At 43.3% G+C, this 23,477-nt stretch overlaps 1 protein-coding gene across 2 annotated transcripts; it reads left to right on the top strand.

The window, feature by feature from the left end:
* The first annotated feature begins 6 nt into the window (after window positions 1-6).
* Eed (embryonic ectoderm development) lies at window positions 7-22,662 on the top strand. Of its 2 annotated transcripts, none has more exons than XM_057756235.1 (12): window positions 7-613; window positions 3,930-4,082; window positions 8,767-8,859; window positions 9,850-9,915; window positions 11,319-11,444; window positions 12,333-12,414; window positions 13,253-13,344; window positions 13,694-13,827; window positions 16,202-16,307; window positions 20,951-21,109; window positions 21,743-21,816; window positions 22,270-22,662. In XM_057756235.1, exons 1-12 carry the CDS (start codon window positions 500-502, stop codon window positions 22,394-22,396), a joined length of 1,326 nt encoding a protein of 441 aa, XP_057612218.1. In that variant the 5' UTR covers window positions 7-499; the 3' UTR covers window positions 22,397-22,662. The 2 variants fall into 2 exon arrangements, with proteins under 2 accessions (XP_057612218.1, XP_057612219.1); XM_057756236.1 differs by having other exon boundaries at window positions 371-613; window positions 20,951-21,020; window positions 22,270-22,409.
* The last annotated feature ends 815 nt before the right edge of the window (window positions 22,663-23,477 follow it).

Here is a 23,477-nt window from a genome sequence, read left to right as displayed (position 1 = left end):
TGGTCTGCTCCGGGCCACAGACTTTCGCTCGTTTGCAGCTGGTCGGAGATCGAAGGATCGAGCCAATTGCGGAGCAAACGTCTTGGCCGGGAAGGGGGTGAGGGAGCAGCCCTTTGAGTTCCGCCTCCTCCGTAGGCGCTGGCGGGGCAGGGGGACGTGGAGAAGCCTGCCCTCTGAGCCCGCCGACCCCGACGCCTCCGGGCCAAGTGCCGAGAGGACGGCGGGAAGAACGCCCGTCGGGAGCCGGGGACGGGAAGGCGCCGGACAGCCGTGCGGGAGGGCGGGCGCGCGCGCGCGCCCCTTTTTCAGCAGTGTGGCGGGGTCGCACGCACGCCCGCCTCGGCGGCTGGGCGCGATTTGCGACAGTGGGGGGAGCGGCGGCGGCAGCGGTGGCGGCGCCGGCGGCAGCTTTGCGGCAGGCTCCGGCCGGGCTTGCTTGACGGCGGTGTGGCGGAGGCCCCGCCCGAGGCGGCAGGAACCTGGAGGGAGGCGGAGAAATATGTCCGAGAGGGAAGTGTCGACAGCGCCGGCGGGAACAGACATGCCTGCTGCCAAGAAGCAGAAGTTGAGCAGCGACGAGAACAGCAACCCGGACCTCTCGGGAGACGAGAATGTGAGTGCAGCCCTGGCTGTCCCGGGACCGTGGAGTTGCAAGTTTCAGGATCTTTGGAAACTGGACGCGCGGGGCGGGCGAGCGGGCGGGCGGGAGGGCGGCCGTGGGGGCAGGGAAAGGTGTCACCCCGCGCTCAGGAAAACGCGGGCGTGCGGGGAAATCCGACTTGTCCGAGGGATTCGAATTGTCCGGGGCTGCGGCTTCCGTTAGCAAGCGGAAAGTTGGCGGAGGAGCGGATTAAGGGTCCCGAGTTCGGCCAGGTCTGCTCCGATCATCCTTGCGGGGGAGGACGAGTGAGTTTGCGCCTTTGGGGGACTTTGCCGGGGACTGCGAATCTGAGATTGTCCGAGTTTCAGAGGCATGCTCCGGGTGAGAGATTGTGTTTCCCGAGGAAAGTTGGTGGAAGGTCTTCCAAAGGGAGGGACTGCGTCACTCCGTAGAGCCCTGCGGGATCAGGATGGGAAGGAGAGCCTTTTGGCTCCGGTGTGCGTGACTGGGCTTCTACATGCTCCTTTCCGTGCTAGTGGGGCGTGCCTTCGCGTCGGCTTAGATCGTGGAGGGGGAACCACCTTTGATTACGGCGAGGGAGGGGGCAATTTGAAAGTTTTTTACTTAATGTGAAGAGAGTGGAAGATTTTTTTCAGGCGATCGTGGTAAAGACCGGTGTATTTGAGCGAGTATGAAGATTAAGTGAAGTCATACTGCTTAGAGAAACGCTGCCCCGTAAAAAGTGCTTATACAAGTGTTGTGAAAAGTCCTGTACACGTGTTCAAATCATTAATTACTTAGATTATGATTGTGTAGTGTAGGTTAGGCTTTGGCTTTTTCGTATGCTTAATTGCCCAGAATTTAATGAAAATGTCAATTTGTTTAGGAGGAGGAAATTGGCAGGGGGAAAATTAAGAGCAAGCGCATTTTCTCTTTATAGACTCTTTAGGGGAATGTTTATATTTTTTATGCTTTCTAAAACTACCCATAACCGAATGATTGATAGGAACGAGATTGAGCTTTTGGTATGAGGTCGTCTCCGAAAAAAATTTAGTCTTTTTTGAGTCAGAATCTCCCTAGGTAGCACAGGCTGCCCTCAAACCTGTTATCTTCTGGTATCTTCAGTACCCAGAATTCATTCGTGCACCACCACGCCCTGCAGAGTACTATAGGTACACAGAGAACGTATAGAAGGTGTCAAACAAATCAAGAATAAAACTTTAGAATCTATTTAATAAATTCTTTAGAACGCTGGAGACATAAAGCGTGCTTGTAAAGCACATGCCGACCATATAAGAGGCCCCAGGTTCAGTCCTCAGCAAAAGGTGTGCTTCTACGTGTTGTATTTGGTTTTTTTTTTTAATATTTATTTATTATGTATACAATATTCTGTCTGTACGTCTGTAGGCCAGAAGAGGGCACCAGACCTCATTACAGATGGTTGTGAGCCACCATGTAGTTGCCGGGAATTGAACTCAGGACCTTTGGAGGAGCAGACAATGCTCTTAACCACTGAGCCATCTCTCCAGCCCTTGGTTTTATTTTTTTAATTAAATTTCTAGTTTTTGAAACGGGGTCTCACTTTGCAGTTTTGGTGGGCCTGGAAGTAGTCCACTGTGTGCAGGTTGGCCTTGAACTCATAGAGATCCATTTGCCCCTGCGAACTGAGTGCTGGAATCAAGACCTGAGCCACCATAAGTTGCTCCCCATTTACATGGAGTAATATATGTATTTTTTGCCATAGTAAATACCAGGTTTTGCTGGAACCATTGGTAGAAGTGATAAACTGATTTTTTTTTTTTTTTTTTAAAGATCTGAAACAATTGTAGTAGGGGATGAAACCTCAAAATCCAAAATCAGAACTTTTTGCATATAAGAACAATTGACAGGTGAGGAGCAACAGATAAAAAGTGATTTTTTTTTATTTTTATTTTATCTTTTTAATTAGGTTCTTGTTATGTCCATGCTGACTGGTTTCCTTCTGCCGTTACTTCCCAATTACTGGGGAAACACATGCCTAGCCAAAATTGATTTCAATTTGGGAATTAACTTGTAACATTTTAAATTTCCATAGAAACTAATTGTACATTTACATTAAATTGCATTTCAAATATTTATTAAGCACCTACTTTGTTGGGAGTACTTCACCTTTTTGGGGCGTTTTTGCTTGTTTTCGTTAGAGTCTCACAGGCTAACCTCAAACTCATGGCTAGTCTCCTGCCTCAGCATTTCGAGTACTAGGATTATAGGTGTGAGACACTATGCCTAGTTTCTGCTCATTTTTCTGGTGTTAGATAATAAATATGTTCTAGAATAGTGTATTTCTTAAAAGGCATTTCGCTTTGGACCAATGTGAAGTTTGAAAAACCTTAAGAACTAATGTTTTTAAACAAATTAGTGATTTTTTTAAAAAAATACCTCTTGACACTTTATTTTTAACCTTTTGTACTATAAAGCAGTAACTTAGACCACAAAGGCTGTGTAGACTTCCTGGCTTGAACCTAATAGCTATTAGACACACTGTGACCAAGGGCTCCTCTGGAATGGTTTAGGGACTACTGACTGCTCCAGGGCAATAGATGGAAATCTTCGTATTCCAGAGAAGACTTGAGTGTGGGTTCTGAACTGCAGATAAGTTGGAAGAGTTTCCAGTTTTTCCGCAAGCCATGTCCATGTCTGCACAGATGACTGTGTACAGAGTTCACATGTGTGGAGTAGTGTTCAGACTATGAGGCGAAGGCCTTTACACATGGTGTGCACCACGAGGGACTTCTTTAAACGTCCTTAAAATTCTGAGCGGTTTGTGTTATAAATAAGCGTTAACACTCCTGCCGCGCTGACCGTGTGGCGTCTACACTGGCTTCCACGTGAGCTGTAGTCGAATTATGAAGATGTGTAGACCAGTTGGATTTATTGAATTTATACAGTTACTGTATGTTAGTGAGATATTGAATCCTAGCAACTCTTCTCCAGGAAGAGGACAGTTAGTTTTACTGAGTAAGATTTCCTTGTCTAATTAGTGGCTTTTCACAGAGCTGTGTAAGACAAATGGTGACTAAATTGTATTTGTCGCTGGCATAGGCCAGCGTCTTATTTAAAGCTAAATTCCTCTTTTGCTGTCTGTCTTAGCACTTTGTTGTTGATTTCACTGCAGTGTGAAGTATCCACCAGTGTCCTAATGCATAACTGGCTTTTACTTCCAAAATCTCCAGCTGCAGCCAGGGGGCCATGTCCCATTTTTTGCACGCTTTTAAGTTAGTCATTATCTTTTAAATACCGTGCGTGTCTCTCTGCCTGATGAATTTGTTCCTGGTTTTACTGCACACAGGATGATGCTGTCAGTATCGAGAGTGGCACAAACACAGAACGGCCCGACACACCTACAAATACACCCAATGCGCCCGGAAGGAAAAGCTGGGGAAAGGGAAAATGGAAGTCGAAGAAATGCAAATATTCTTTCAAGTGTGTGAACAGCCTCAAGGTATGTACAGGAAGCAGGGCTTGCAACTTCCAGGCCACAGTCCTCAGAAAGTCCCCTATCTGTGTCCAGGGTACTCCTGGCTTTCAGATCGGCCTTTGCCATGGCATTTAGGTCTGGGCTGGGACCCTGTGCGCTGCCCTCACCCCCAGTTTTGCTCAGTGCGACTTCTCAGGGACATTCAGGATACCGTTAGGTTTAAAATATCTTAAAATGACAGTGTTTGAAAGGCTTGTTTGTTTAAATCAAATGGTGATCCATACATGTAGTTATTTGAGCTTTATTCTGCTTAACTTTATAGTACTGAGTTGCAGGCTGTTGTTGCTTTATCTGTTGATCCAATATTAAACATAGCTGAGTGAGCTGTTAACCGGATCCTAGTAAACTTCAGCATGCCTGCACTGTCAGTCACACTTGTAAAACATTTCAGCATTTGCTTGGAATTGTCTTATAGGAAAACAGTGTGACATGTTAAAAGCTTTGGGGTTTGGGGGCCAGCCAGATGGCTCAGTGTGTAAGGGTGTTTGCTAAGCCTAAGAACCTGAGTGGTGGAATGAGTCATTCTCTGACTGCCATATGTGTGGCAAGTGGGTCACTGTAGGTGTCATATGGGGAAGCAAACCACGAGAAGAGATGAGAATAGAAACCCAGTGCAGATTGACGTCATCCGCCTGGGTCAGACCCCAGGGAGTCTAGACCAGGAGGTTTAGCGTAGGCCTTTTTGTTTCTTTTTGAGTCAGTGTTTCTGTGTAGTTTTGGAGCCTGTCCTGGAACTCAAGTCAGTAGACCGGTATTGTAGGTATATTTAAACACAATAGAATAAATACCATGTGTTCCAGGTGTACAGTAGCCCTTAAGGTGTGACTACACGGTAACTCTTTCATAAAGTGCACGTGACCATGAGAGAGGGTTCTCTAGCTAAAAGGCCTAGAATCTAGTGTGGTCTGCAGCCATAAGTACTTGTGACATCCAAGGATGGGTAATGGCTAGGGAGGAAAGAGTCTGGGGTGATCATTCTGGGGAATTAGGGTGAAGTCTGTCCCTTCAAATAGCAAAATGGTCACCAGGTTGTTTAAAAAGCTCCACTCAGCTTTCTGAATGAATTGCAGGTATTTGATTTTAATCCCTGTGTGACTAACATTCCTGGTTCTCTTAGTGCTTCTCTGCGGACAAGGCCCCAGTGCACGCTATGGTGTGGGTGCTGGGACTGAATCTTGGTCCTCCGGGAGAGCAGCGCTTTTAACTGCTGAGCCATCTGTCTCTCCATCCCCAAAATCAGTGTATTTCATTTTATTTGATTTTGGTTTTTCGAGACAGGGTTTCTCTGTGTAGTTTGGCTTTTCTCTAACTCTCGATCTGCCTGTCTCTACCTCTTACGTGCTGGGGTTAGAGGTGTGTACTACCACTTCGTGGTAATGTATTTTTTTTAAGATGGGTCTCACTATTTAACCTAGGCTGGCCTCAAACTCGGCACAGCTTTTTTTTTTCTTGAGACAGGTGTCTCTGTGTAGCCCTGGTTGTCCTGGAACTCACCGTATAGACCGCCAGCACCACCTGGCACAGCTCAGTCTTCAGTGTGCTGTGATTGTAGGTGTGAGCACTGTGCCAAGTTTAATACCCTAAGTGTGTAATATTTAGGGGGAAAGAAGGAGTTGGAGTTAAATTGTGTCCTCAGTATCATTTTCATTAGTTTATAAAAAGCAACCACTGGCCGTAAGGTCTTTTGCAGTTTACTTTAAATGTTTTCTATGTTCATTTAATGTTTTCTAAATTTTGTGGACTTTTTTTTTCCTTGAAGAAATATATACACTATCTTCTATAGATGTTAAGTTTAAACTTTCTGAGAAAACCTTTATTTTCTATGCATTAATAGTAATATCTAGAATATACAAATAATTTTTAAAAATTACTTCTCTGTTAAGTATTTTCTTAAACGAACCTCTCTGCCAACACAAATAATCCCAATCACACTGAATCAGACTGAATTAAAAGATGCTCATGTTTAATAAATAACAGTACTCCTGGGTGGCCCCCCGGGAAACATGGAGAGGGAAGAGTGAGAAGGGGAGACCACAGGTAACCCAGAGACCATGTGTTCATTCTCTGGGGGGGCTTTTTACAAAGCCTTTGGGGGTGGTCTTGACCTTCCCTTGGGAGGGGTAACCGTTTGGCAGGCTTTCTCGGGGTGGAGTTTGGACTGAGGCAACTCCCAGGGGAGAGAGCTTATGCCAGGAGCTGAGGTGAAGCCCCCAGGCAAGCAATCCATACTTTTTGGATAAAGGAGTGCCAGCGAGCTGAGGGGAAGCCCCTCAACCAAACATTTTAGACTCCTTGGATAAAGGGGCACCGGCTCAAGTCTGGCTACTTCCTGTGGGCATGGGGCGATATGGGAGAGGGGAGAGCTGAGAGTTGGGCTCGTGCTCAGCGAGCGTGTGGCTAGAGCAGCATCCGGTTTGCTGTCATCCTGGAGACCTCAGGCAGCTGTTCCTTGAGGGAGATAAGAAGGCAGGTGGCTAGGAGAAAATATATTGTTATTGGCCCTGTGAACGGGGCTAGCCATGGGGAGTTATTGGCTGCCAGAAAGACTGGGACAGAGCAGGGCCCTGGTTGTACAGGTGACGCTCGGGTGAATAGCTGAGAGTAGATAAAACCAGATTTTGGTTGGTAGGTGTCCTTGAGCCAGGAGAGTTGGTACCAAAGGTGAAGTCCCCGGAGCTGATGCAGGTGTTGGCGTTGTCTGAAGAGTGCTTTGTAAGTTGGTCTTGGCCCAGACAGCAGGAGTGACTTGTAAAATATGCTTGAAAATGGGTGGGGTTAAAATAGGCTCTGGAGACTGTTTTTACCAGACCAGATTTCTTGATAAAGCAGCAGAACTTTTTCAGGAGCTTGCAGGTGTCTGTAAGACAGCTGGAACGGGAACATTTTAGAAGACAAAGGAATTGAGAGCTCTGAATCCTGTTAGTCCTGGACTCTGAAGCCTGGGAAAGAGGCACACCTGTCTGTAGTTAACAGGAAACTTAACAAATGAGATAATGAGCTACCAGTACCTTAAGTCATCAAATGCCATTAGACAGATCTAAGGGATAAATGAGCAGAAATGAGACAGCTTTTTTAGCTACACAGGCAATCCCAAGTCTCTTCTTAGTCCTTGGAGAACACCAGCCTTAGAGGTAGTGCTTGCCAGTAGCTGCTGAGTACAAGAGGCCCGAAGATTTTTCCAGGGGGGCGGGATTTAGTCTGCCTGTCTTGGCAGGAAAAGACGATTGTTCCCTAGCTAGAAGACATTAAAAGCCGGGGGGGGGGGGGGGGGGGGGGGGGGGGGGGGGACGGTGCTTTCACGTGACCTTGGGAGTCAGTGTTGGGCACAGGGATTGCAGTAAAGCCCTAAGTTCAGAATGCAATTTGGAGAACAAAAGTCGACAACTCTCTAGTGTGCTTATCTACTGTGCAGTTTAAGCCCGGTTTTAATACAAGCACTAAAACAAAGAATCGTACAGATTGCTCTCCAGTTGTATATCTGAAGGCATAGTTCTTTCCCTCTCTAAGTCCTTACTTTCACATAGTCTTCAGGGGATGATACTTTCCTAGGATCCAAGTCAAGTGGAGTTTTTGGGTTTTTTTGTTTTGTTTTGTTTTTCTTTTTCGAGACAGGGTTTCTCTGTGGTTTTGGAGCCTGTCCTGGAACTAGCTCTTGTAGACCAGGCTGGCCTCGAACTCACAGAGATCCGCCTGCCTCTGCCTCCCGAGTGCTGGGATTAAAGGCATGCGCCACCACCGCCCGGCTATGTCATTGTTTTTTGAGGCAGAGTTTCTCTGTGTAGCCCTGGCTGTCCTGAAACGGTAGACCAACCAGGCTGGCCTCCAACTCAGAGATTCACCTGCTTCTGCCTCCCGAGTGCTGGGGATAAAGGTGTGTGCCACACTGCCTGGTACAAATCCAAGGTTATTTAAAGATTGCTCAAGATAACTTAAATTTGTATGTATAGGACTAATAAAGTAGCGGCTGGGATAGAGTGTGATGTGCCCCACTTCAAGGAAAAAGTCAATCCTAATAAAATCCAAAGCCGTTTGTTAGATGAGAGAAATAACTGTCCTCTGGGCTCAAGAGCTTAAAATGTATCTGCCAAACGTTCTCAATTTGTTACAGTTCAGAAAGATGGTTGGCTTTGAGAAAACAGGAAGACTTCAGTGTTCCCAGGATAGATATCTGCTTCCTAGCGTGTGGTGTGAATCTTTGTTAGAAAATATTTGCATAGTTTAAGATGCGGGCGGGCGCTTGCATGGTGTCTTCATTTTAATGTCGGAAGCAGCGTGTGCATGATGTGTCTCAGTCAGTGTTCTCTTGCTGTGAAGAGACACCATGACAGTGATGCCGTGTTAAAAAAGCATTTCATGGGGACTTGCTTACAGTTTCAGAGGTTCAGCCCATTATGGTAATGACTGGAAGCATGACATGGTGCTGGAGAGGTTGCTGAGAGTTCTACATGTGGATTCACAGGGAGCCCCTCCAGTGTCACATTGCCTCCAACAAATCACAGCTCCTAATCCTTTCAGATAGTGCTCCTCCCCGAGCTGTCGAATATACAGGGCCCATTCTCGTGAGGGGGCTGAAACTGGGAAAGGTTAACGTCAGTTTGCTAGTGTTTTCAGAAATCTGTTAGAGTTCTCCTGTTTCCTGGTTTTGTAGGAGGATCATAACCAGCCATTGTTTGGAGTTCAGTTTAATTGGCACAGTAAGGAAGGGGATCCTCTGGTGTTCGCGACTGTGGGAAGCAACAGGGTAAGTGTCAGGGGGGCGGGTTGGCTATTGGGATTATTTTGTATCTGTTAAAATTACAGTGTTGAAATGGAATGATTTTAGAACAGATTCTGAATAGCTGGCTCACCAGTATAATTCTTTTGTGTAAGAGTGAAGCTTTTGAGAAATGGTCAGGTTTAAAACTACAAAACACATTTTTATTGACATTTGTTATGAAGCAGGCTTTATAGTTTTGTTTATAAATATTTTGAATATCTGAAAGAATTGACTGCTATTTATCGTTCAAATATGAAAGAAATGTATACTTTTAAAGTCTCATTTTCTGTGTGTTAGTAGGCTGCCTACATGTCGGTCTGTGCACTAGGCGCACGCAGCGCTCGTGGAGGCCAGAGGACATCAGAGCCTCTGCAACTGGAGGTGCAGAGGATCTCTAGCAGCCATGTGGGTTCTGGGAACAGACCCTCTGGAAGAGCAAATGCCATGCCACTAAGCCGGCTCTCCATTCCCCAGAAGCCTGTCTTTTTTTTTTTTAAAGTTGTGATTAATTGTTCTATAAGGAAAGCATAAATTCAGTGGATTTAAGTAATAATTTTAAAAGTGTTAATTATACATAGTCATTAAAAATTGTACATATTTATGGGACATCAGGTGGTGTTTTGGTACATGTATATGTTATGTGGTGTTCTTTAATCATTGTTTTATGGTACTAAAGATGTCTTGTTACAAAGCTAATTAAAGGAGGATAACCCATAATTATTTTAAAATTTTCAACTTTGCTCACTTTGAAAAAGTTGTGTTTATATGGATGAAATGTATATTTAAATATTTGATAATAGCAACTACTATTACCTGACTGTTAGGTAAGCTTACAGAGCCGCTTCAAGCAGTTTCTGTAATGTCATTAAGTTGTAATTGCAACTAGAATGTTTAAGAACCAGAGAATGAAAAAAAAAAAAAAAAAGAACCAGAGAATGTTTATCTGAGATGACACACATATCTTTGTTTCTCTAGGTGACCTTATATGAATGCCATTCGCAAGGGGAAATCCGGTTATTACAGTCCTATGTAGACGCTGATGTATCCTTTTCTCACTGTCTTTGTATCTCTGGTTTAAGACATTTGTTCTGATAAGTACTCTAAAACTTAAAAAAAGTTCCCTAAAGGTACTGTCCCATCTTTAGCTAGGAGTATTGTCATTGTTACCCAAGGGGATCAATCCTCGAATCCCGTTCACCTGATCTTCAGTTTGTCACAAGGTAGATGGGATTGTGGGTGCAAGATGGGTGGAGTTGAGTGTTAGAAATCCATGGTAGAAATGGTTAGCAGGGACCAGCTAAGCCTGGAGTTACAATTTCAGTATAGTTGTAATACTGAGCTGTTGTCTGAGGTTTTCTGTCCCACCTGGTCCCCCAGCTGTTTAGTCCCAAGAAATCACACAGAGGTCTACATTAGTTGTAAACTGATTGACTTGGTAGCTCAGACTTCTTATTATATTAGGCAATTATTCTTATCTGTGTTAACCACGTGGCTCAGTACCTTATTCAGCGAGGCAGTCACATCTTGCTGCTTCTGTGGCTGGGTAACGCCTGCAGACCAAGCTTTCCTCTTCCCAGAATTCTTCTGGTCTTGTCAACCTGTCTCTACTTCTTGCCTGGTTGTCCCACCTCTACTTCCTGCCTGGCTTTTTATTAAAATATAATTGAGAGAGTATAGACTATTGTCCCACACCACTTAGCTGGCAATCATTCTAAATATTTGCTCAACAATGCCAAGATAGAAAAAAATAAGTGTGTGCCATTTAGGAAATGATTGGAGTGTGAGCTACGAAGAAAAGGAAGATCTTAACTTAAAAGCCAAATCTTAAAGGACTTTTAAAAAGCTGAATGGTGAGATGTTTCTCCCAGATCCTTTAGCAAAAGCACAGAAAGCGAAGGAAGGTGACATTGATTCTGTAATGACATGGAAGTGAGTGAACAGCTGCCCTGTCAGGACGCTGGAAAATGAACCATTTAGGTTCCCAGCGGCATCAGGACAGGATCGGTAACGCGAAGCCTGAAGGCTCACCCTGGCTTTGTAGGTAAAGGTTCACTGGCGGACAGTCCTGCCTGCTCTTGCTGTTTCGGCTGTGCTCTGGTGGGTGTAGCTCTGCAGGCAGAAAAGAGAAGTGTGTCAGCATGACGCATAAGGAAGGCGCTCATTTGGATTTTAGACCTAAAAGCGCCGCCAGTGAAGTTAACTTATTTATTTTTGAGCATAGGACTTTGCTGCGTAGCCCTAGCTGGCCTTTAATTTGAGAAAGTCATCCAGTTTCTGTCCCTTGAGTTCTGGGACACCTGGCTGTCACTGTGCAAATTTGTGTGACAAAAAACGAGCAGTTAAGTACCCAAAGCTTTAGCAGCTTGAAAGGCTCCTGTCACTGTGAACATTAACATGCTTATTTTTCAAGATAAATTCCATTTCTTAACTCTGACATTTCTTAGGCAGATGAAAACTTTTACACTTGTGCGTGGACGTACAATAGCAACACCAGCCACCCTTTGCTCGCTGTTGCTGGCTCCAGAGGCATAATAAGGATAATTAACCCCATAACCATGCAGTGTATAAAGGTATGTCTTCTGGGCAGACTGTAGATTTGTTGCTTTTGAATACTCGTAGGTTACAACGAATACCTCATTTGATTTGTTATTTTCTCTCTTACTGTGTTTATTCACTTTGGGTGTGTGATGCAGGTGTATATGTGCCTGTGGACGTGGACAGTCAGAGGTGTCAATTCCAATCTTCCAGATGCTTTCCTTTCCGGCATGCCAGCCCCACCTTGATACTAAGCCATCTTGCTAGTTCCATTTCTTTCTTTAGAGCAGTCCTTTGAAGCCTCTGTGACAATTAGATGATATAAATTAAGGAATACATAGGAAAGTGTTCATACTCAGTATTTTGTTGTGTTTTTCTTTTTTTTTTTTAATTCCTCTTCCCTTGCTTTGAATGTCTTTTTTTTTTTAACTAATTTATTTTACATCCCAACCGAAGTTTCCCCTCCCTCTTCTCCCGGTCCTGTTCCCACCCTACCCCATCCCCAGTCTACTCCTCCTTCATTTCTGTTTCATAACAGAACTGGAACTTAGTTGGATCCTTAGACTCTTGTTAGAGGTAGGAAGAATCTACTTATCTATTCCTGGAGCACAAGGTCTGGCTATTAGCCACACCTGTTGACAATAACCTTAAGACAGCAGAACTCCTAACTACACAGGCAAGACCTTGTTTGAGGTAGAAGCACAATCACCTTGAAGGAACTGGAGGTAAGTTCCAACTCTGACCTTACAGTGGAAATAGGCTCACATTTTCTGTCCTCCACCATTGAACCTTGGGCCTTGAGTCTGCTAGACTAGTGGTCTACCACTGAGCTGTCCCTCCAGCCTTTTGTTTCTCTTAAGGTTTATGAAAGAGAATTTATTGGTTTTTGAGATGTGAAACAAAATGTTTTCAATTTATTATAGCACTATGTTGGCCATGGAAATGCTATCAATGAGCTGAAATTCCACCCACGAGACCCAAATCTTCTGCTGTCAGTAAGTAAAGGTAAGCTTATAGAAACCAATGTTTCCTTAGTTCAGATTGTTTTGGAATAATTGTTTTAAAGAGACAGGTTGTGTTGTAAGGGAAAATAATCAAAATTAAAAGAAAAAAGTTTTAATAGAAAAAAAAGCATAGACTGTAAACCAAGACATAGAGAACAAACTTCACTTACTGTATTGTGATAGTTCTAGAACCTTGTCCTCACCTGAAGAGTTACATTGATTTATCAGTATTGAATGACATATCACCATGTTAGGATTTTCAAAAGGTGTTTTTTTGTTTGGTTTTTGGTTTTTCAAGATAGGTTTTTCTGTGTTGCCCTAGCTGTCCAGGAATTTATACTCTGTAGACCAGGCTGGCCTCGAACTGCCTTTCCCTGCTTTTGGGGTGCTGAGATTGAAGGCGTATGCCACCACTGTTTGTTTGAGATAGGGTTTCTAGGTAGGTAGGTAGACAGGCAGGCGGACGGACGGACAGACGGACTGATGGACGGATGGATGCCAAGCAGCCAGCCCAGGTTGCCTTTGAGCTCAAGGCAGTCGGTCCTCTTGCTTCACACCCCTCTCAGTGCTGAGATGATAGGTTAAGGGGGGGGGGGATTTTGCCGTTGGGCACATCCTTAGTGTCTGCTGTAATTTCCATCTAATTTGTTTGTTTTTGAGGCTGTCTTAATTTAACATCACCTTGTCTCTATTTCATTCTACGAGTGGTGTATTTTAAGTTGGTATATGTCTTTAGTATGCCTAATCTAAATTTTCATAACTTTTACATATTAAGGCCATACTAAAAGTTTGCCGTGGTGAGTGATAAACTTTTATCTTAACTTTCTGTGTTCTAATAGATCATGCTTTACGATTATGGAATATCCAAACGGACACACTTGTGGCAATATTCGGAGGTGTGGAAGGACACAGAGATGAAGTTCTGAGTGCTGTAAGTTGAAGCTGGGCTATGTGGTGCGAATACTGAACCTTTTCTTCCACAGATGCACGGCTGTGCCTGCTTCATGCAGCCTGCCAGGCAGTCATTTCAGCGGTTAGACATAAAGACATTGACCCTGCACATGGAAGGATAGAGCAGGCTGAGCCACTGTCTGTTCAGTTTCATAAAAATGCCTCGGGTTTTATACAGTACCATGAGCATTGTGGACGTTTTTGTCAGTTTGGTGTTGGTTTGGAGATAGGGTCTGAAATGCAGTGTTCACTGTGCTGTGCACCAGGCGAAGCCCGGACAAATAGCCTTTGAGACTGCAACTTACTTATTTGCGCTGTTCTGTTTCTAGGATTATGATCTTTTGGGTGAAAAAATAATGTCCTGTGGTATGGATCACTCCCTCAAACTTTGGAGAATCAACTCGAAGAGAATGATGAATGCAATTAAGGATTCTTACGATTATAACCCAAATAAAACTAACAGGTGACAGTCCCGATGCTTTGCTGTTGTGTACCTGTGTGTCCCTTTCCCTCAAGTATCGAAAACTAATCCCCACTGCTGCTTTAGAAGCCCTTCTCTAATATCCTAAAATCCCCAGGTATTGCTGCCTGACATCAAATTCACCTCTTTAAAAAGGAATCCCTTATTTAAATTTTTTTTCAGTCTTATTTGAATGAATTGTTTTTGTCTAATTGGTGGCTCATTTCACTTCGATTTCTGATGCTTGTTGACTAAGGGAGTTGGAAGTAGTAATGTTTTAAATCACCTGGACCTACTGTGGACTAGAGAAGGAGAAAGACATAATAGTAAATTCTAATTCAATATAGTAGACTGTGGTTTTCAATTGGCTTTCTACCTATGGTTCTTGATAATACTTTCCTGCTGGGCATGGCTGTAAACACCTTTAGTTTCAGCACAGAGGAAGCAGGAGCAGGGACATTTCTGTCAGTTGGAATATTGGAAGCCAGCCTGGCCTACAGAGCAAATTTCAGGCCAGTTAGGGCTATATGCATAGTGAGACCCAGCTAGTTACTAGTTACGTACATACATACATACATACATACATACATACATACATACTGGTATTTTCCTATATATAAATGATGCTTCTTTCATTAAACAGAGAAAATTAAAATTGTGGAGTCTTGTTTCATCATACCATGGGGTGGAGATTCCATATTTTTTTTTTTTTTTTTTTTTTTGGGTTTTTTTTTTTGAGACAGGGTTTCTCTGTGGTTTTGGAACCTGTCCTGGAACTCGCTCTGTAGACCAGGCTGGTCTCGAACTCACAGAGATCCGCCTGCCTCTGCCTCCCAAGTGCTGGGATTAAAGGCGTGCGCCACCACCGCCCGGCGAGATTCCATATTTTTGAGACATTTCAATTGTTTCTCTTTTGAAGCGCTTTAGGACTTACTGAGTTGTCAGCGGCACTTTCTCTGCGACCATGTTCTAGTCTTTCACTGTAAGCATCATATGTTTAAATATGCTAACTTGGTATTTTTTTTTTCTAGCCAAGAGTTTTCAAGTCCGATTATGACTAGGTTGTTAATTTTGCGAGTTCTAGTAAGCACTGAAGTGCACCTATCACCTCATTGGCTTTTAAGAATTGTCAGTACAGCTTTAGGTTTCTACCGTTCAGTGTCAGGTGCAGTGTTAAACTTAGGATTTAAATCAAAGCTGTTCAGAGAAACCCTGTCTTCAAAAAGTTAGATCTGTGGAATAAATAATAAATTTCACAGTTCCTGTAGTCTTTCTGAAAGGCTTTAACTGTTAATTATAATACGCATTTGATTAGAAAGCAGCTGAAATTGGAACGGTTAATCATTCATGTCAAGTTGGCTTGGTGGGATGGGGAAGAGCATTTGCTGTAAAAGCAGAAAGGCCCGAGTTCAAATCTCCAGCACCCTTTTAAGCCTGCTTGACTCTGACTTCCTGTATTCCCTAGGCTGGGGAATGGAGAGCTTGGAGCTTCCAAGCCTAGGAACCCACTAGCTTCAAGTTCAGTGAAAGACCTTGTTTCAGAAATCAGGTGGAAAACTATGCAGGAAGATGTGCAAGGCGCACACACTGTTTTGTCCAGTCGTGAATAGCATTTTATCATCCTAATGAGACGTGACGTGGAAGGGTTTGAGAAGAGTTTACTCTGCCTTTTTATATGTTGCCACCACAGGTCTATTATTAATATAAAAAGTGAATCACACCTGACGGAGGTGACTCCTGCCTTTAAGGCAGATCTCTGGGTTCCAGGACCACAGCCAGGGATACACAGAGAAACCCTGTCTCAAAAAGAAAAAGAAAAAAAAGTATGGCTCTGGTTGGTCTGGTTGAACACCTGTCTGACAGGGTGATGCTGTGGGTTGTGGCCCCCCCAAAAATGAAAGAAAAGCATATAAATACCATAGAATCACTTACTAGATTAGAAATATTAGGTGTGCTTTTAATTTACCACCTCCAAAATATCTTGTTTATTGTTTTTTTCACAAATATATTAGCAGTAATGGAGGCCAGAGGACAACTACGAGCTACTCCTCATTTCCCCGTGGATGTGGGTCCCATACATTGAACTCAGGCCAGGCTTGCGTGGCAAGTGCTTTCACCATCTCACCTGCCCCGTAAAATCCCGAGTTTAGAAAGGAAAGTTGAACATTATATCAGAAAGCTGATAATGAAAGAAAATAAAAATGAAAAATGGATATTTCATCTCCAAAAAAACAGATTAATGGATACATTCTATCTTGAAGCTAAGAGAAGAGAAATTAATAGTCCTGTTCTGTAGAGTTTTCAAAATCGAACTGGCAGATGAAGCTCAGTAGGCAGAGCGCTTCTTTTAACTTTTACATTTCCATTCTTCCTTCAGGCCATTTATTTCCCAGAAAATCCACTTTCCTGACTTTTCTACCAGAGACATACATAGGAATTATGTTGATTGTGTGCGATGGTTAGGCGATTTGATACTTTCCAAGGTATGGAAAACTAGAGTTAAGCTATACTTGCATTGTGTGTGGGGGGAGAGAGAGCGTGAGAGTGTGATTTGCAGGAACCATTTATAAAATGTGTTAATAGCAGAGAGAAACTGTTTTAAAGAGTATTGGTAGACTGTCGAACTTACTTAAGGAGAAAGAGTTCTCTAGACTAGTTCTTTACGCTCCAGTAAGAGGAGAGTGAGCTTGGACGGCGTGACTGTTCCTGGGGTCAATGATGTTGAAAATGATGACTCAGACCAGCAGAACTGTTCCTGTGTGTGTGTCTCGGCCCTTGTTTGTAAGAGCAGTGGCTGGAGTCCTTGGCTCACAGGCTGCAGTTTGCTCACTGCTCTGCCTTGTCGGTAGATGTGGATGCACAGCCCTGTGTATCCATGGAGTCCATGTCTTTTGATTGAGTCTGTGGCTGATGAGAAGTGTTTGAATAGAAGAATTGCATCTGTACTGAACATGTGCAAAGAGCTCTTGTTATTCACTACACACAGGACAATTAAAATGTTCACGTTCTGTTGCACAAGTACAGTCATGACTGAAAGTACATGGGAGTATGTGCACACATGACGCCATTCAGTAAGGTCCTTGAGCCTTCGGTGTTTGGAGCCAGTTCTTCCAGAGAATTGAGGGGTGACATCGTCTTCTTTAGTTTAGTTTTGTTTTTTCCAGTTGGTTATCTAGAGGGCTGACCGTGTTCTTTGAGCATGTAGTCTCGTCAGGGTTAGAGAGATGTCCATCTCATTTCCTTTTTGGTTTAGATTTACTTTTGTTGGTTTCGTGTTCCCCTCCTTAAACTCTTGATCTTGGAATAGACTACAGGAGATTTTACAGATAGTTCAGAGAGGTTCAGCATGACCGTTGTCCACTTGTCTTAGTAGTTGTTACTATGTCTCAGTAGTTATCACAATATATATTTCTTATGCGATGAGTGTTTTACCTGCATGTATGTCTGTATACGTTGTTGTCTGATTCCCTTAGGCCAGAAGAAAGCATTGGATCACCTGAAACTGGAGCTATAAGTCAGTAGTTATGTTTTGCTGCTATGCTCTCAAAAGCCTAGAAAAAGAACATTCCTATGCTGTGTGTTCCTTATCATTTTGTCACGTGAATTTTGTCCTTTCAAAAATGCTGTGATTGTTTTTTACTCAATGAGATTCACTGGACATCCATCCAAGTTGCTGCTTGTAAAGTGGTTTCTCGTTTCCATTGCTGAGTCACATTCCATGGTATCACTGTGCCATCCCAATTAGTTCATTAGCTTTTATGTATTCGTTATTTATTTTGTGAGAGAATCTAATGAAGCATTGGCTTCCCTGGAATGTGCTATGCGGGCCTCAGGCTCTGCCTGCATCTGCCTCCCAAGTGCTGGGATTAGAGGTGTGCACCACCACCACAGTCAGTTTAACACCATCTTATGGGCTGTGCTTGTTCTTTACAGCATACTTGCTGATGGACAGTTGTGTACAGAATTTTAAAAGACTTGACTGTTACTCTGATAAATGCTGCAGAAAGCAATTGTTGGGTAATGGTTAAGTTTTTAAGAAATTACTAAACTGTTTTCCAGAGTGCCTTACACCCTCATTAGCAAAGTATCCAGTGTTTCTGTATCATTGCCAGCATTTAGTATTACCATTATTTTTATTTACTTAGTTCCAACAGATGTGTAGTGAAATCTCATCATGGTCTTGCTTTGCATTCTCTGCTGGTGATGCTGTTGAGCATCTTTACATTTGTGTATTTACCTTCTGTATTCAGGGTTCCATGTATATATGGAATTCATTAGAATGGCTTCAGGCGGTGGTCCAGCTAATCCAGCAGTGTCTGCCCATCAGTGCAGGGTCCAAGAATCTAGTGGTTATTAAGTCCACAAGACTGGATGTCTCAGCTGGTCCTAAATCTACACCAGAATCCCAAAGTAATAGGTTCTAATGTCAGTGAAGAAATGCACTTGCTATTGAGAGCAAAAGCAAGCCAACCAAGAGAGGACTTCCTTAAGTGTCCCTTATGTAGGCTGCCAGGAGACCTTGTCTCCTGAATTAAAGGTGGCTCTTTACACTTCAAAAGATAGGGATTAAAGTGTGTCTTATCTCAAGATTCAGAGTAGAAGTGAATCTCCCACATCAGATGATTTAAGAAAAAAATTCCCTCACACAGCCGATTGGGTCTTAGTTAATTCCAGATGTGGTCCAGAAGACAACCAAGAATAGCCATCACACCGTCCATATCCTTTTGGGGGCTTGTGTCTTTGAATCTTTGGCTGGTTTTATAATTGGCTTAGTTTTTGTTTTATTTTTATTTTATTGTTGAATTCTGAGTGTTCTTTATATATTCTGAATATGTATCTTATATCAGAAACATTGTTTGTAAATCTTTTCAGCCGGTGACTAATCTTTTTATCTCTTTAATAGGGCCTTTGGCTAAGAAAATGCTTAGTTTTTTTGTTTGTTTTTAAATTAGGTGTGTGTGTGTGCACGTGCGTGCTTTGGGAATCAGTTCCTGCCTTATACCATGTGGTCCAGGGATTAAACTCAGGCTTTCAGACTTAGTGGAGCCATCTTGCTGGTTCAAGAAAATGTTTAGGTATTTTTTTAATTATAATTTAATATTTTTGAAAAAAAAATTTGCATGAACTCTCCACGAGGAGAGTTCTCTTGACTTAGTCTCCTTAGCACTGTGATTTCATTTATGAGTCACTATACCCAGCTCATTTTTGTACTCTTTTCCCAACCTTTTGTCTTGACTTTTGTAGTGAGTAACTAAGACTGAATCTAAGCTCCACCACCAAGCTGCATCCCCAACCCTTTATTTATTTAGACCTTATCTTTTAAAATCCTTTCTGCCAGTTTATATTGTTAGCCACTAAAAAATCTGACAGTTAAATTCACTATTTTCTGTTCTTTATTCTGTTTTGAGTTAGACCTTATACTTCCTATAGGTTATTTGAACCTTCTGTTTCATTTTGTTTGGGGCTGGTTTCTTCCTCCTCCGTTCCATTTTTGTTTGGAGCTTTCTCCTTTTTTCTTCTCCTTTCTTTTCTCCTCCTCTTTTAATTCTTTTCCTTGTTTGTTTGTTGAGACAGGGTATCTCACCATGAACCCAAGCCAGCTTGGTACATGCTGTGTAGCCCAGGCTAACCTCAAACTTAGGATTCTCCTACCTCAGTCTCCCAAGTACTAGGATTACAGGCATGAGCTCCATGCCTGTAACATAACACTTTTTAGAATCCCCTTTTTATTTACTTTGTGTGTGTGTGCGCGTGCGCATGCGTGTGTGCTTGTGTGCCACTGAAATGTGTGGAGGTCAGAAGACAGCTTTCAGGGATTGGTTCTCTCTTCTTCTCTCATGGAATCTGCCATTGTACTCGGATTGTGAGGCTGGTGCATTGAGGACTTTCACCTCCAGAGTCATCTTACTGGCCCTTATAGCATTGTTACGCCTGTTTCTGTATGTGGCAGTTTGGAGGTTTCTTTTATGTCTTACCGAGGGAAGCTTGAGCAAAAGACACCACAAAGCCCACCCCCACAGTGGCATACTTCCTGGAATAAGGCCACACCTCCTCGTTGTGCCTCTCCCTTTGGAGGTCATCTTCTTTCAAACCACCACACTGTTCTTATCCATTAGCATTTCCAAGTCATTTCTCTCTTGGTGTCCAGTCTAGGGTAGAAAAGAAGCCCCAGGGAACTGTGAGAGTCTGGCTTGGTGTTTGGGCCAAGATGAGTCTTTAGAGAAAAGTCTCACTCTACAGTTCGGGCAACATCAGCTAGTGATGTCAGACACTGTGCAGTTAGTGACTGTATGGGAGATGTCACTTAGCTTGAGCATCTCCACATTCGAAGAAAGTAGAAGAGATTTTTTTCTCTGAACCTCTGGTTAAAATTTGAATGTGGAGCTCTCAGTGGGCTGCCGTCTGTGACTGGATAGACTGCCCGAGAAACTGAGTGCAGGGTTGCTCATCTGGGTACCGATGAGGTCGGCCAGGCTTGGAGGAGTGGTGCTGATGTTTAGAGGCTTTTATCAACTAGAGGCCAGACACACTGCCAAAAACTCGCTAGTGTGGGCCACTGACTGAGACAATGATTGGAACAGTGGCCACAGGGAGACTGTGTTAAGTAGAAGTGTGATTCCGTGGCCTGTGTGAGCCTATCCCCTTGTCAATGTCTTGAGCTCCTTTATAACCTATGGTCCTGTCAGTGAACTGTTTCCTGTGATACCTTCTAAGCAACCACCATGTGCCCACCCTGTGCAGGAAGCTCAGTAGATAACACTGGTTTCCTGGCTATGTGTGGGTTAGGAAACCAGTGGTCAGATTCGGAAAACCTCCTGTCGCAGTACTGATTTTTCTAATTTTTATAGCACTCCTCGAGTCTCTGGGTGCCAGCCTACCTGGAGCCGCACTTAGTTAATTTGTTCTGAAAGGGAAACTTCCAAATAGCATGATTCTTTTGTGTTGTTTAATTCTTTTGCTAGTCGGATCTCTTGTCCTCGGGTGTAAGCCTTGATGCAATAGTGAACAGTCTGTATATGGTCCTGGAAAGCGGGCTCTTGACCTAGTCTGAAATGGTAAAGTAAGCACTTTTATTTTTATTTTTGAAATTCAGTTCTAATACATGTCTCTTATTTCTCTCTTTTAGTCTTGTGAAAATGCCATTGTATGCTGGAAACCTGGCAAAATGGAGGATGATATAGATAAAATTAAACCTAGTGAGTCTAATGTGACTATTCTTGGGCGATTTGATTACAGCCAGTGTGACATTTGGTACATGAGGTTTTCTATGGATTTCTGGCAAAAGGTAGCACATACTTTTACATTTGGAATTGTCTTCTGAAACACCGTGTCGTTGTCCCCTTTCCTGTTCTGTCCATGCTCCTCGTCCTCACGCTTTGGTTGTACTGGTCCTGTGTTGATGACTCTGGCTGCCTCCTGGGCACTGCACGTTATCTGCAGGGCTAGGAAAGAAACGGGCAGTTAGGTGTTGGTAACCTTACGTTCCTGATGCCTGTTCAAGATACAGTGATTTAATGTGTTTATCATCTCACCTAGCTTTTCTTCTAGAAAAACTTATAGAAAAATCAACATGGAAGGTAGAATAACTATTATCCAAAGTATTAAATTCTGCTGCTGCAGTTTTGTCTGACGATTAACTGAGTATTTCTCTAAGAAAGCTTGGGAAGAGCATCCCATTCTGTGTGTGACTCTAAGGTAGAGCAAAAAGCAAAGAGTACTGTAACGCCCCCGTCCATGAAATGGGGCAGAACCCTAGTTTCTCAAGATGCCAAGGAAATAGTAATTGTTCTTATTCTTACAAATCAGTAACCTAAGATGCAGAACTCAGTTAAGGGGCCACCAAGGCTGGAGCTGAGGCTTCTTAAATACCCTAGAGCTTGGTGCTGTGTTGATTTTATGTTTCACTCTGTTTACGCAGATGCTTGCCCTGGGCAATCAGGTTGGCAAACTTTATGTTTGGGATTTAGAAGTAGAAGATCCTCATAAAGCCAAGTAAGTAACTGTGGCCTTTTTATGTCAGCCTTAATAACCAGTAGCTGTGATCCGTTCTGCACCTGTGCCACGTCCCCAGCGTGTAGGTCACAGGACACCCTGCAGGAGCCAGTTCTCACCTTCCACCATGTGGCTTCCATGGATCTGACTCTGGGCTGTCAGACTCAGCAGCAAAACTGCCTTAGCCCTCTGGGCCATGTCACCAAGTGCATCACCACTGAGCTGTGACATGGCCCAGTCATCTTAACAGCTGCAGGTTTTAGAGTTTAAGTATTTTTTCATATTTCAGTTATCTTGTGTTTATACTGTGGTGAGTAGATAAATATACCAAACTTGATGAATTTAGAATGAAGGATGATATTCTTAATGCCGATGGCTCTCACCTGCATTTTCTCATTCACTCTTTAAGCACTGGTATGTGTGCTATTTAGATCTTGTCTTGGTTCTCCCTAGGTGTACGACACTGACTCACCATAAGTGTGGGGCTGCGATCCGACAAACCAGCTTCAGCAGGGATAGCAGCATCCTCATAGCTGTCTGTGATGATGCCAGCATTTGGCGTTGGGATCGACTTCGATAAACTATTTTTTTCCTGGAAAACTAGAATATGTTGTCTTTGTAAAATAGAATTAATGTATCTTGCTAGCAAGGGCAATAGAGCATTTAGACTTGTTTTTCAGCATTCAATCAAGCTGAGCTGAATGTAGTGATGTGTACCTTGTTTACATTCTTTGTACTGTCTTCCTGCTCAGACTTTACGGCTTTTAATAAAAATTTATTTTTGTAAAGCTGTGTTATTTTTATTGTGATGAAAATTAAAGTTGGAAGTAATAAAATTATACCCTATCTTTTTGTAATTGTTTCTTTAACTGGAGTAAGGTATTTACTATGGAGACTTAAGTGTAAATTGTATACCTAAACTAAACTTAAATCTCGGCTCTGCTACCAAGTAACCTTGGCTATTGTTATTCTCACTGTGAAGAGACCACGGCAACTCTTAGAAAAGAAAGCCTTTAATTGGGGTCTTTCATAGGCTTTATCCGCTATCATCATGGTGGGGAACCTGGCAGCATGCAGGCAGGTGTGGAAGCAGTAGCCGAGAGTTACATCCTGATCCATAGGCAGAGAGAGACAGACTCTGGGTGTGGCTTGGGCTTTTGAGACCTCAAAGCCCACTCCAGTGACACACTTCCTCCAACAAGGACCACACCTACTCCTTTCAAATAGTGTCATTCTGTGGAGACTAACAACTCAAATGTATGAGCCTCTGGGGACCATTCTTTCTCTAACCACCACAGATACTTATTTTCATATCATGTACTTTTAATTTCTTGTGTGAAATAGGCATAGCTATCCTAAGGAAGTCAATTTAATGACGTATGAGGCATTTTGAACATCATTTGCTAAGTAGTACATTCTAGGCTGGAGAGGCGGGTCAGTAGTTACGAGCACTGGCTGCTCTTCCAGAGGACCCAGGTTCAGTTCTTTTTTGGTTTTTCGAGACAGGGTTTCTCTGTGGCTTTGGAGCCTGTCCTGGAACTAGCTCTTGTAGCCCAGGCTGGCCTCAAACTCACAGAGATCGGCCTGCCTCTGCCTCCCGAGTGCTGGGATTAAAGGCCTGCGCCACCACTGCCTGGCTAGGTTCAGTTCTTAAGCACCCA

The sequence above is a fragment of the Chionomys nivalis genome, chromosome 23 (genome assembly GCF_950005125.1).
Source record: "Chionomys nivalis chromosome 23, mChiNiv1.1, whole genome shotgun sequence".
NCBI classification, from domain to species: Eukaryota; Metazoa; Chordata; class Mammalia; order Rodentia; family Cricetidae; genus Chionomys; species Chionomys nivalis.
The sequence above is the reverse complement of the archived record's forward strand: the minus strand, read 5'-3'. Positions and strand labels throughout refer to the sequence as shown.

What these genes read in the sequence shown, in the direction of transcription:
- Eed (XM_057756235.1), top strand. Translation starts at nt 500, where the DNA reads ATGTCCGAGAGGGAAGTGTCGACAGCGCCGGCGGGAACAGACATGCCT. An exon ending in AGTGTGTGAACAGCCTCAAG is followed by an intron (nt 4,083 to 8,766) that starts GTATGTACAGGA and finishes CTGGTTTTGTAG; the next exon opens with GAGGATCATAACCAGCCATT. An exon ending in GAGATGAAGTTCTGAGTGCT is followed by an intron (nt 13,345 to 13,693) that starts GTAAGTTGAAGC and finishes TTCTGTTTCTAG; the next exon opens with GATTATGATCTTTTGGGTGA.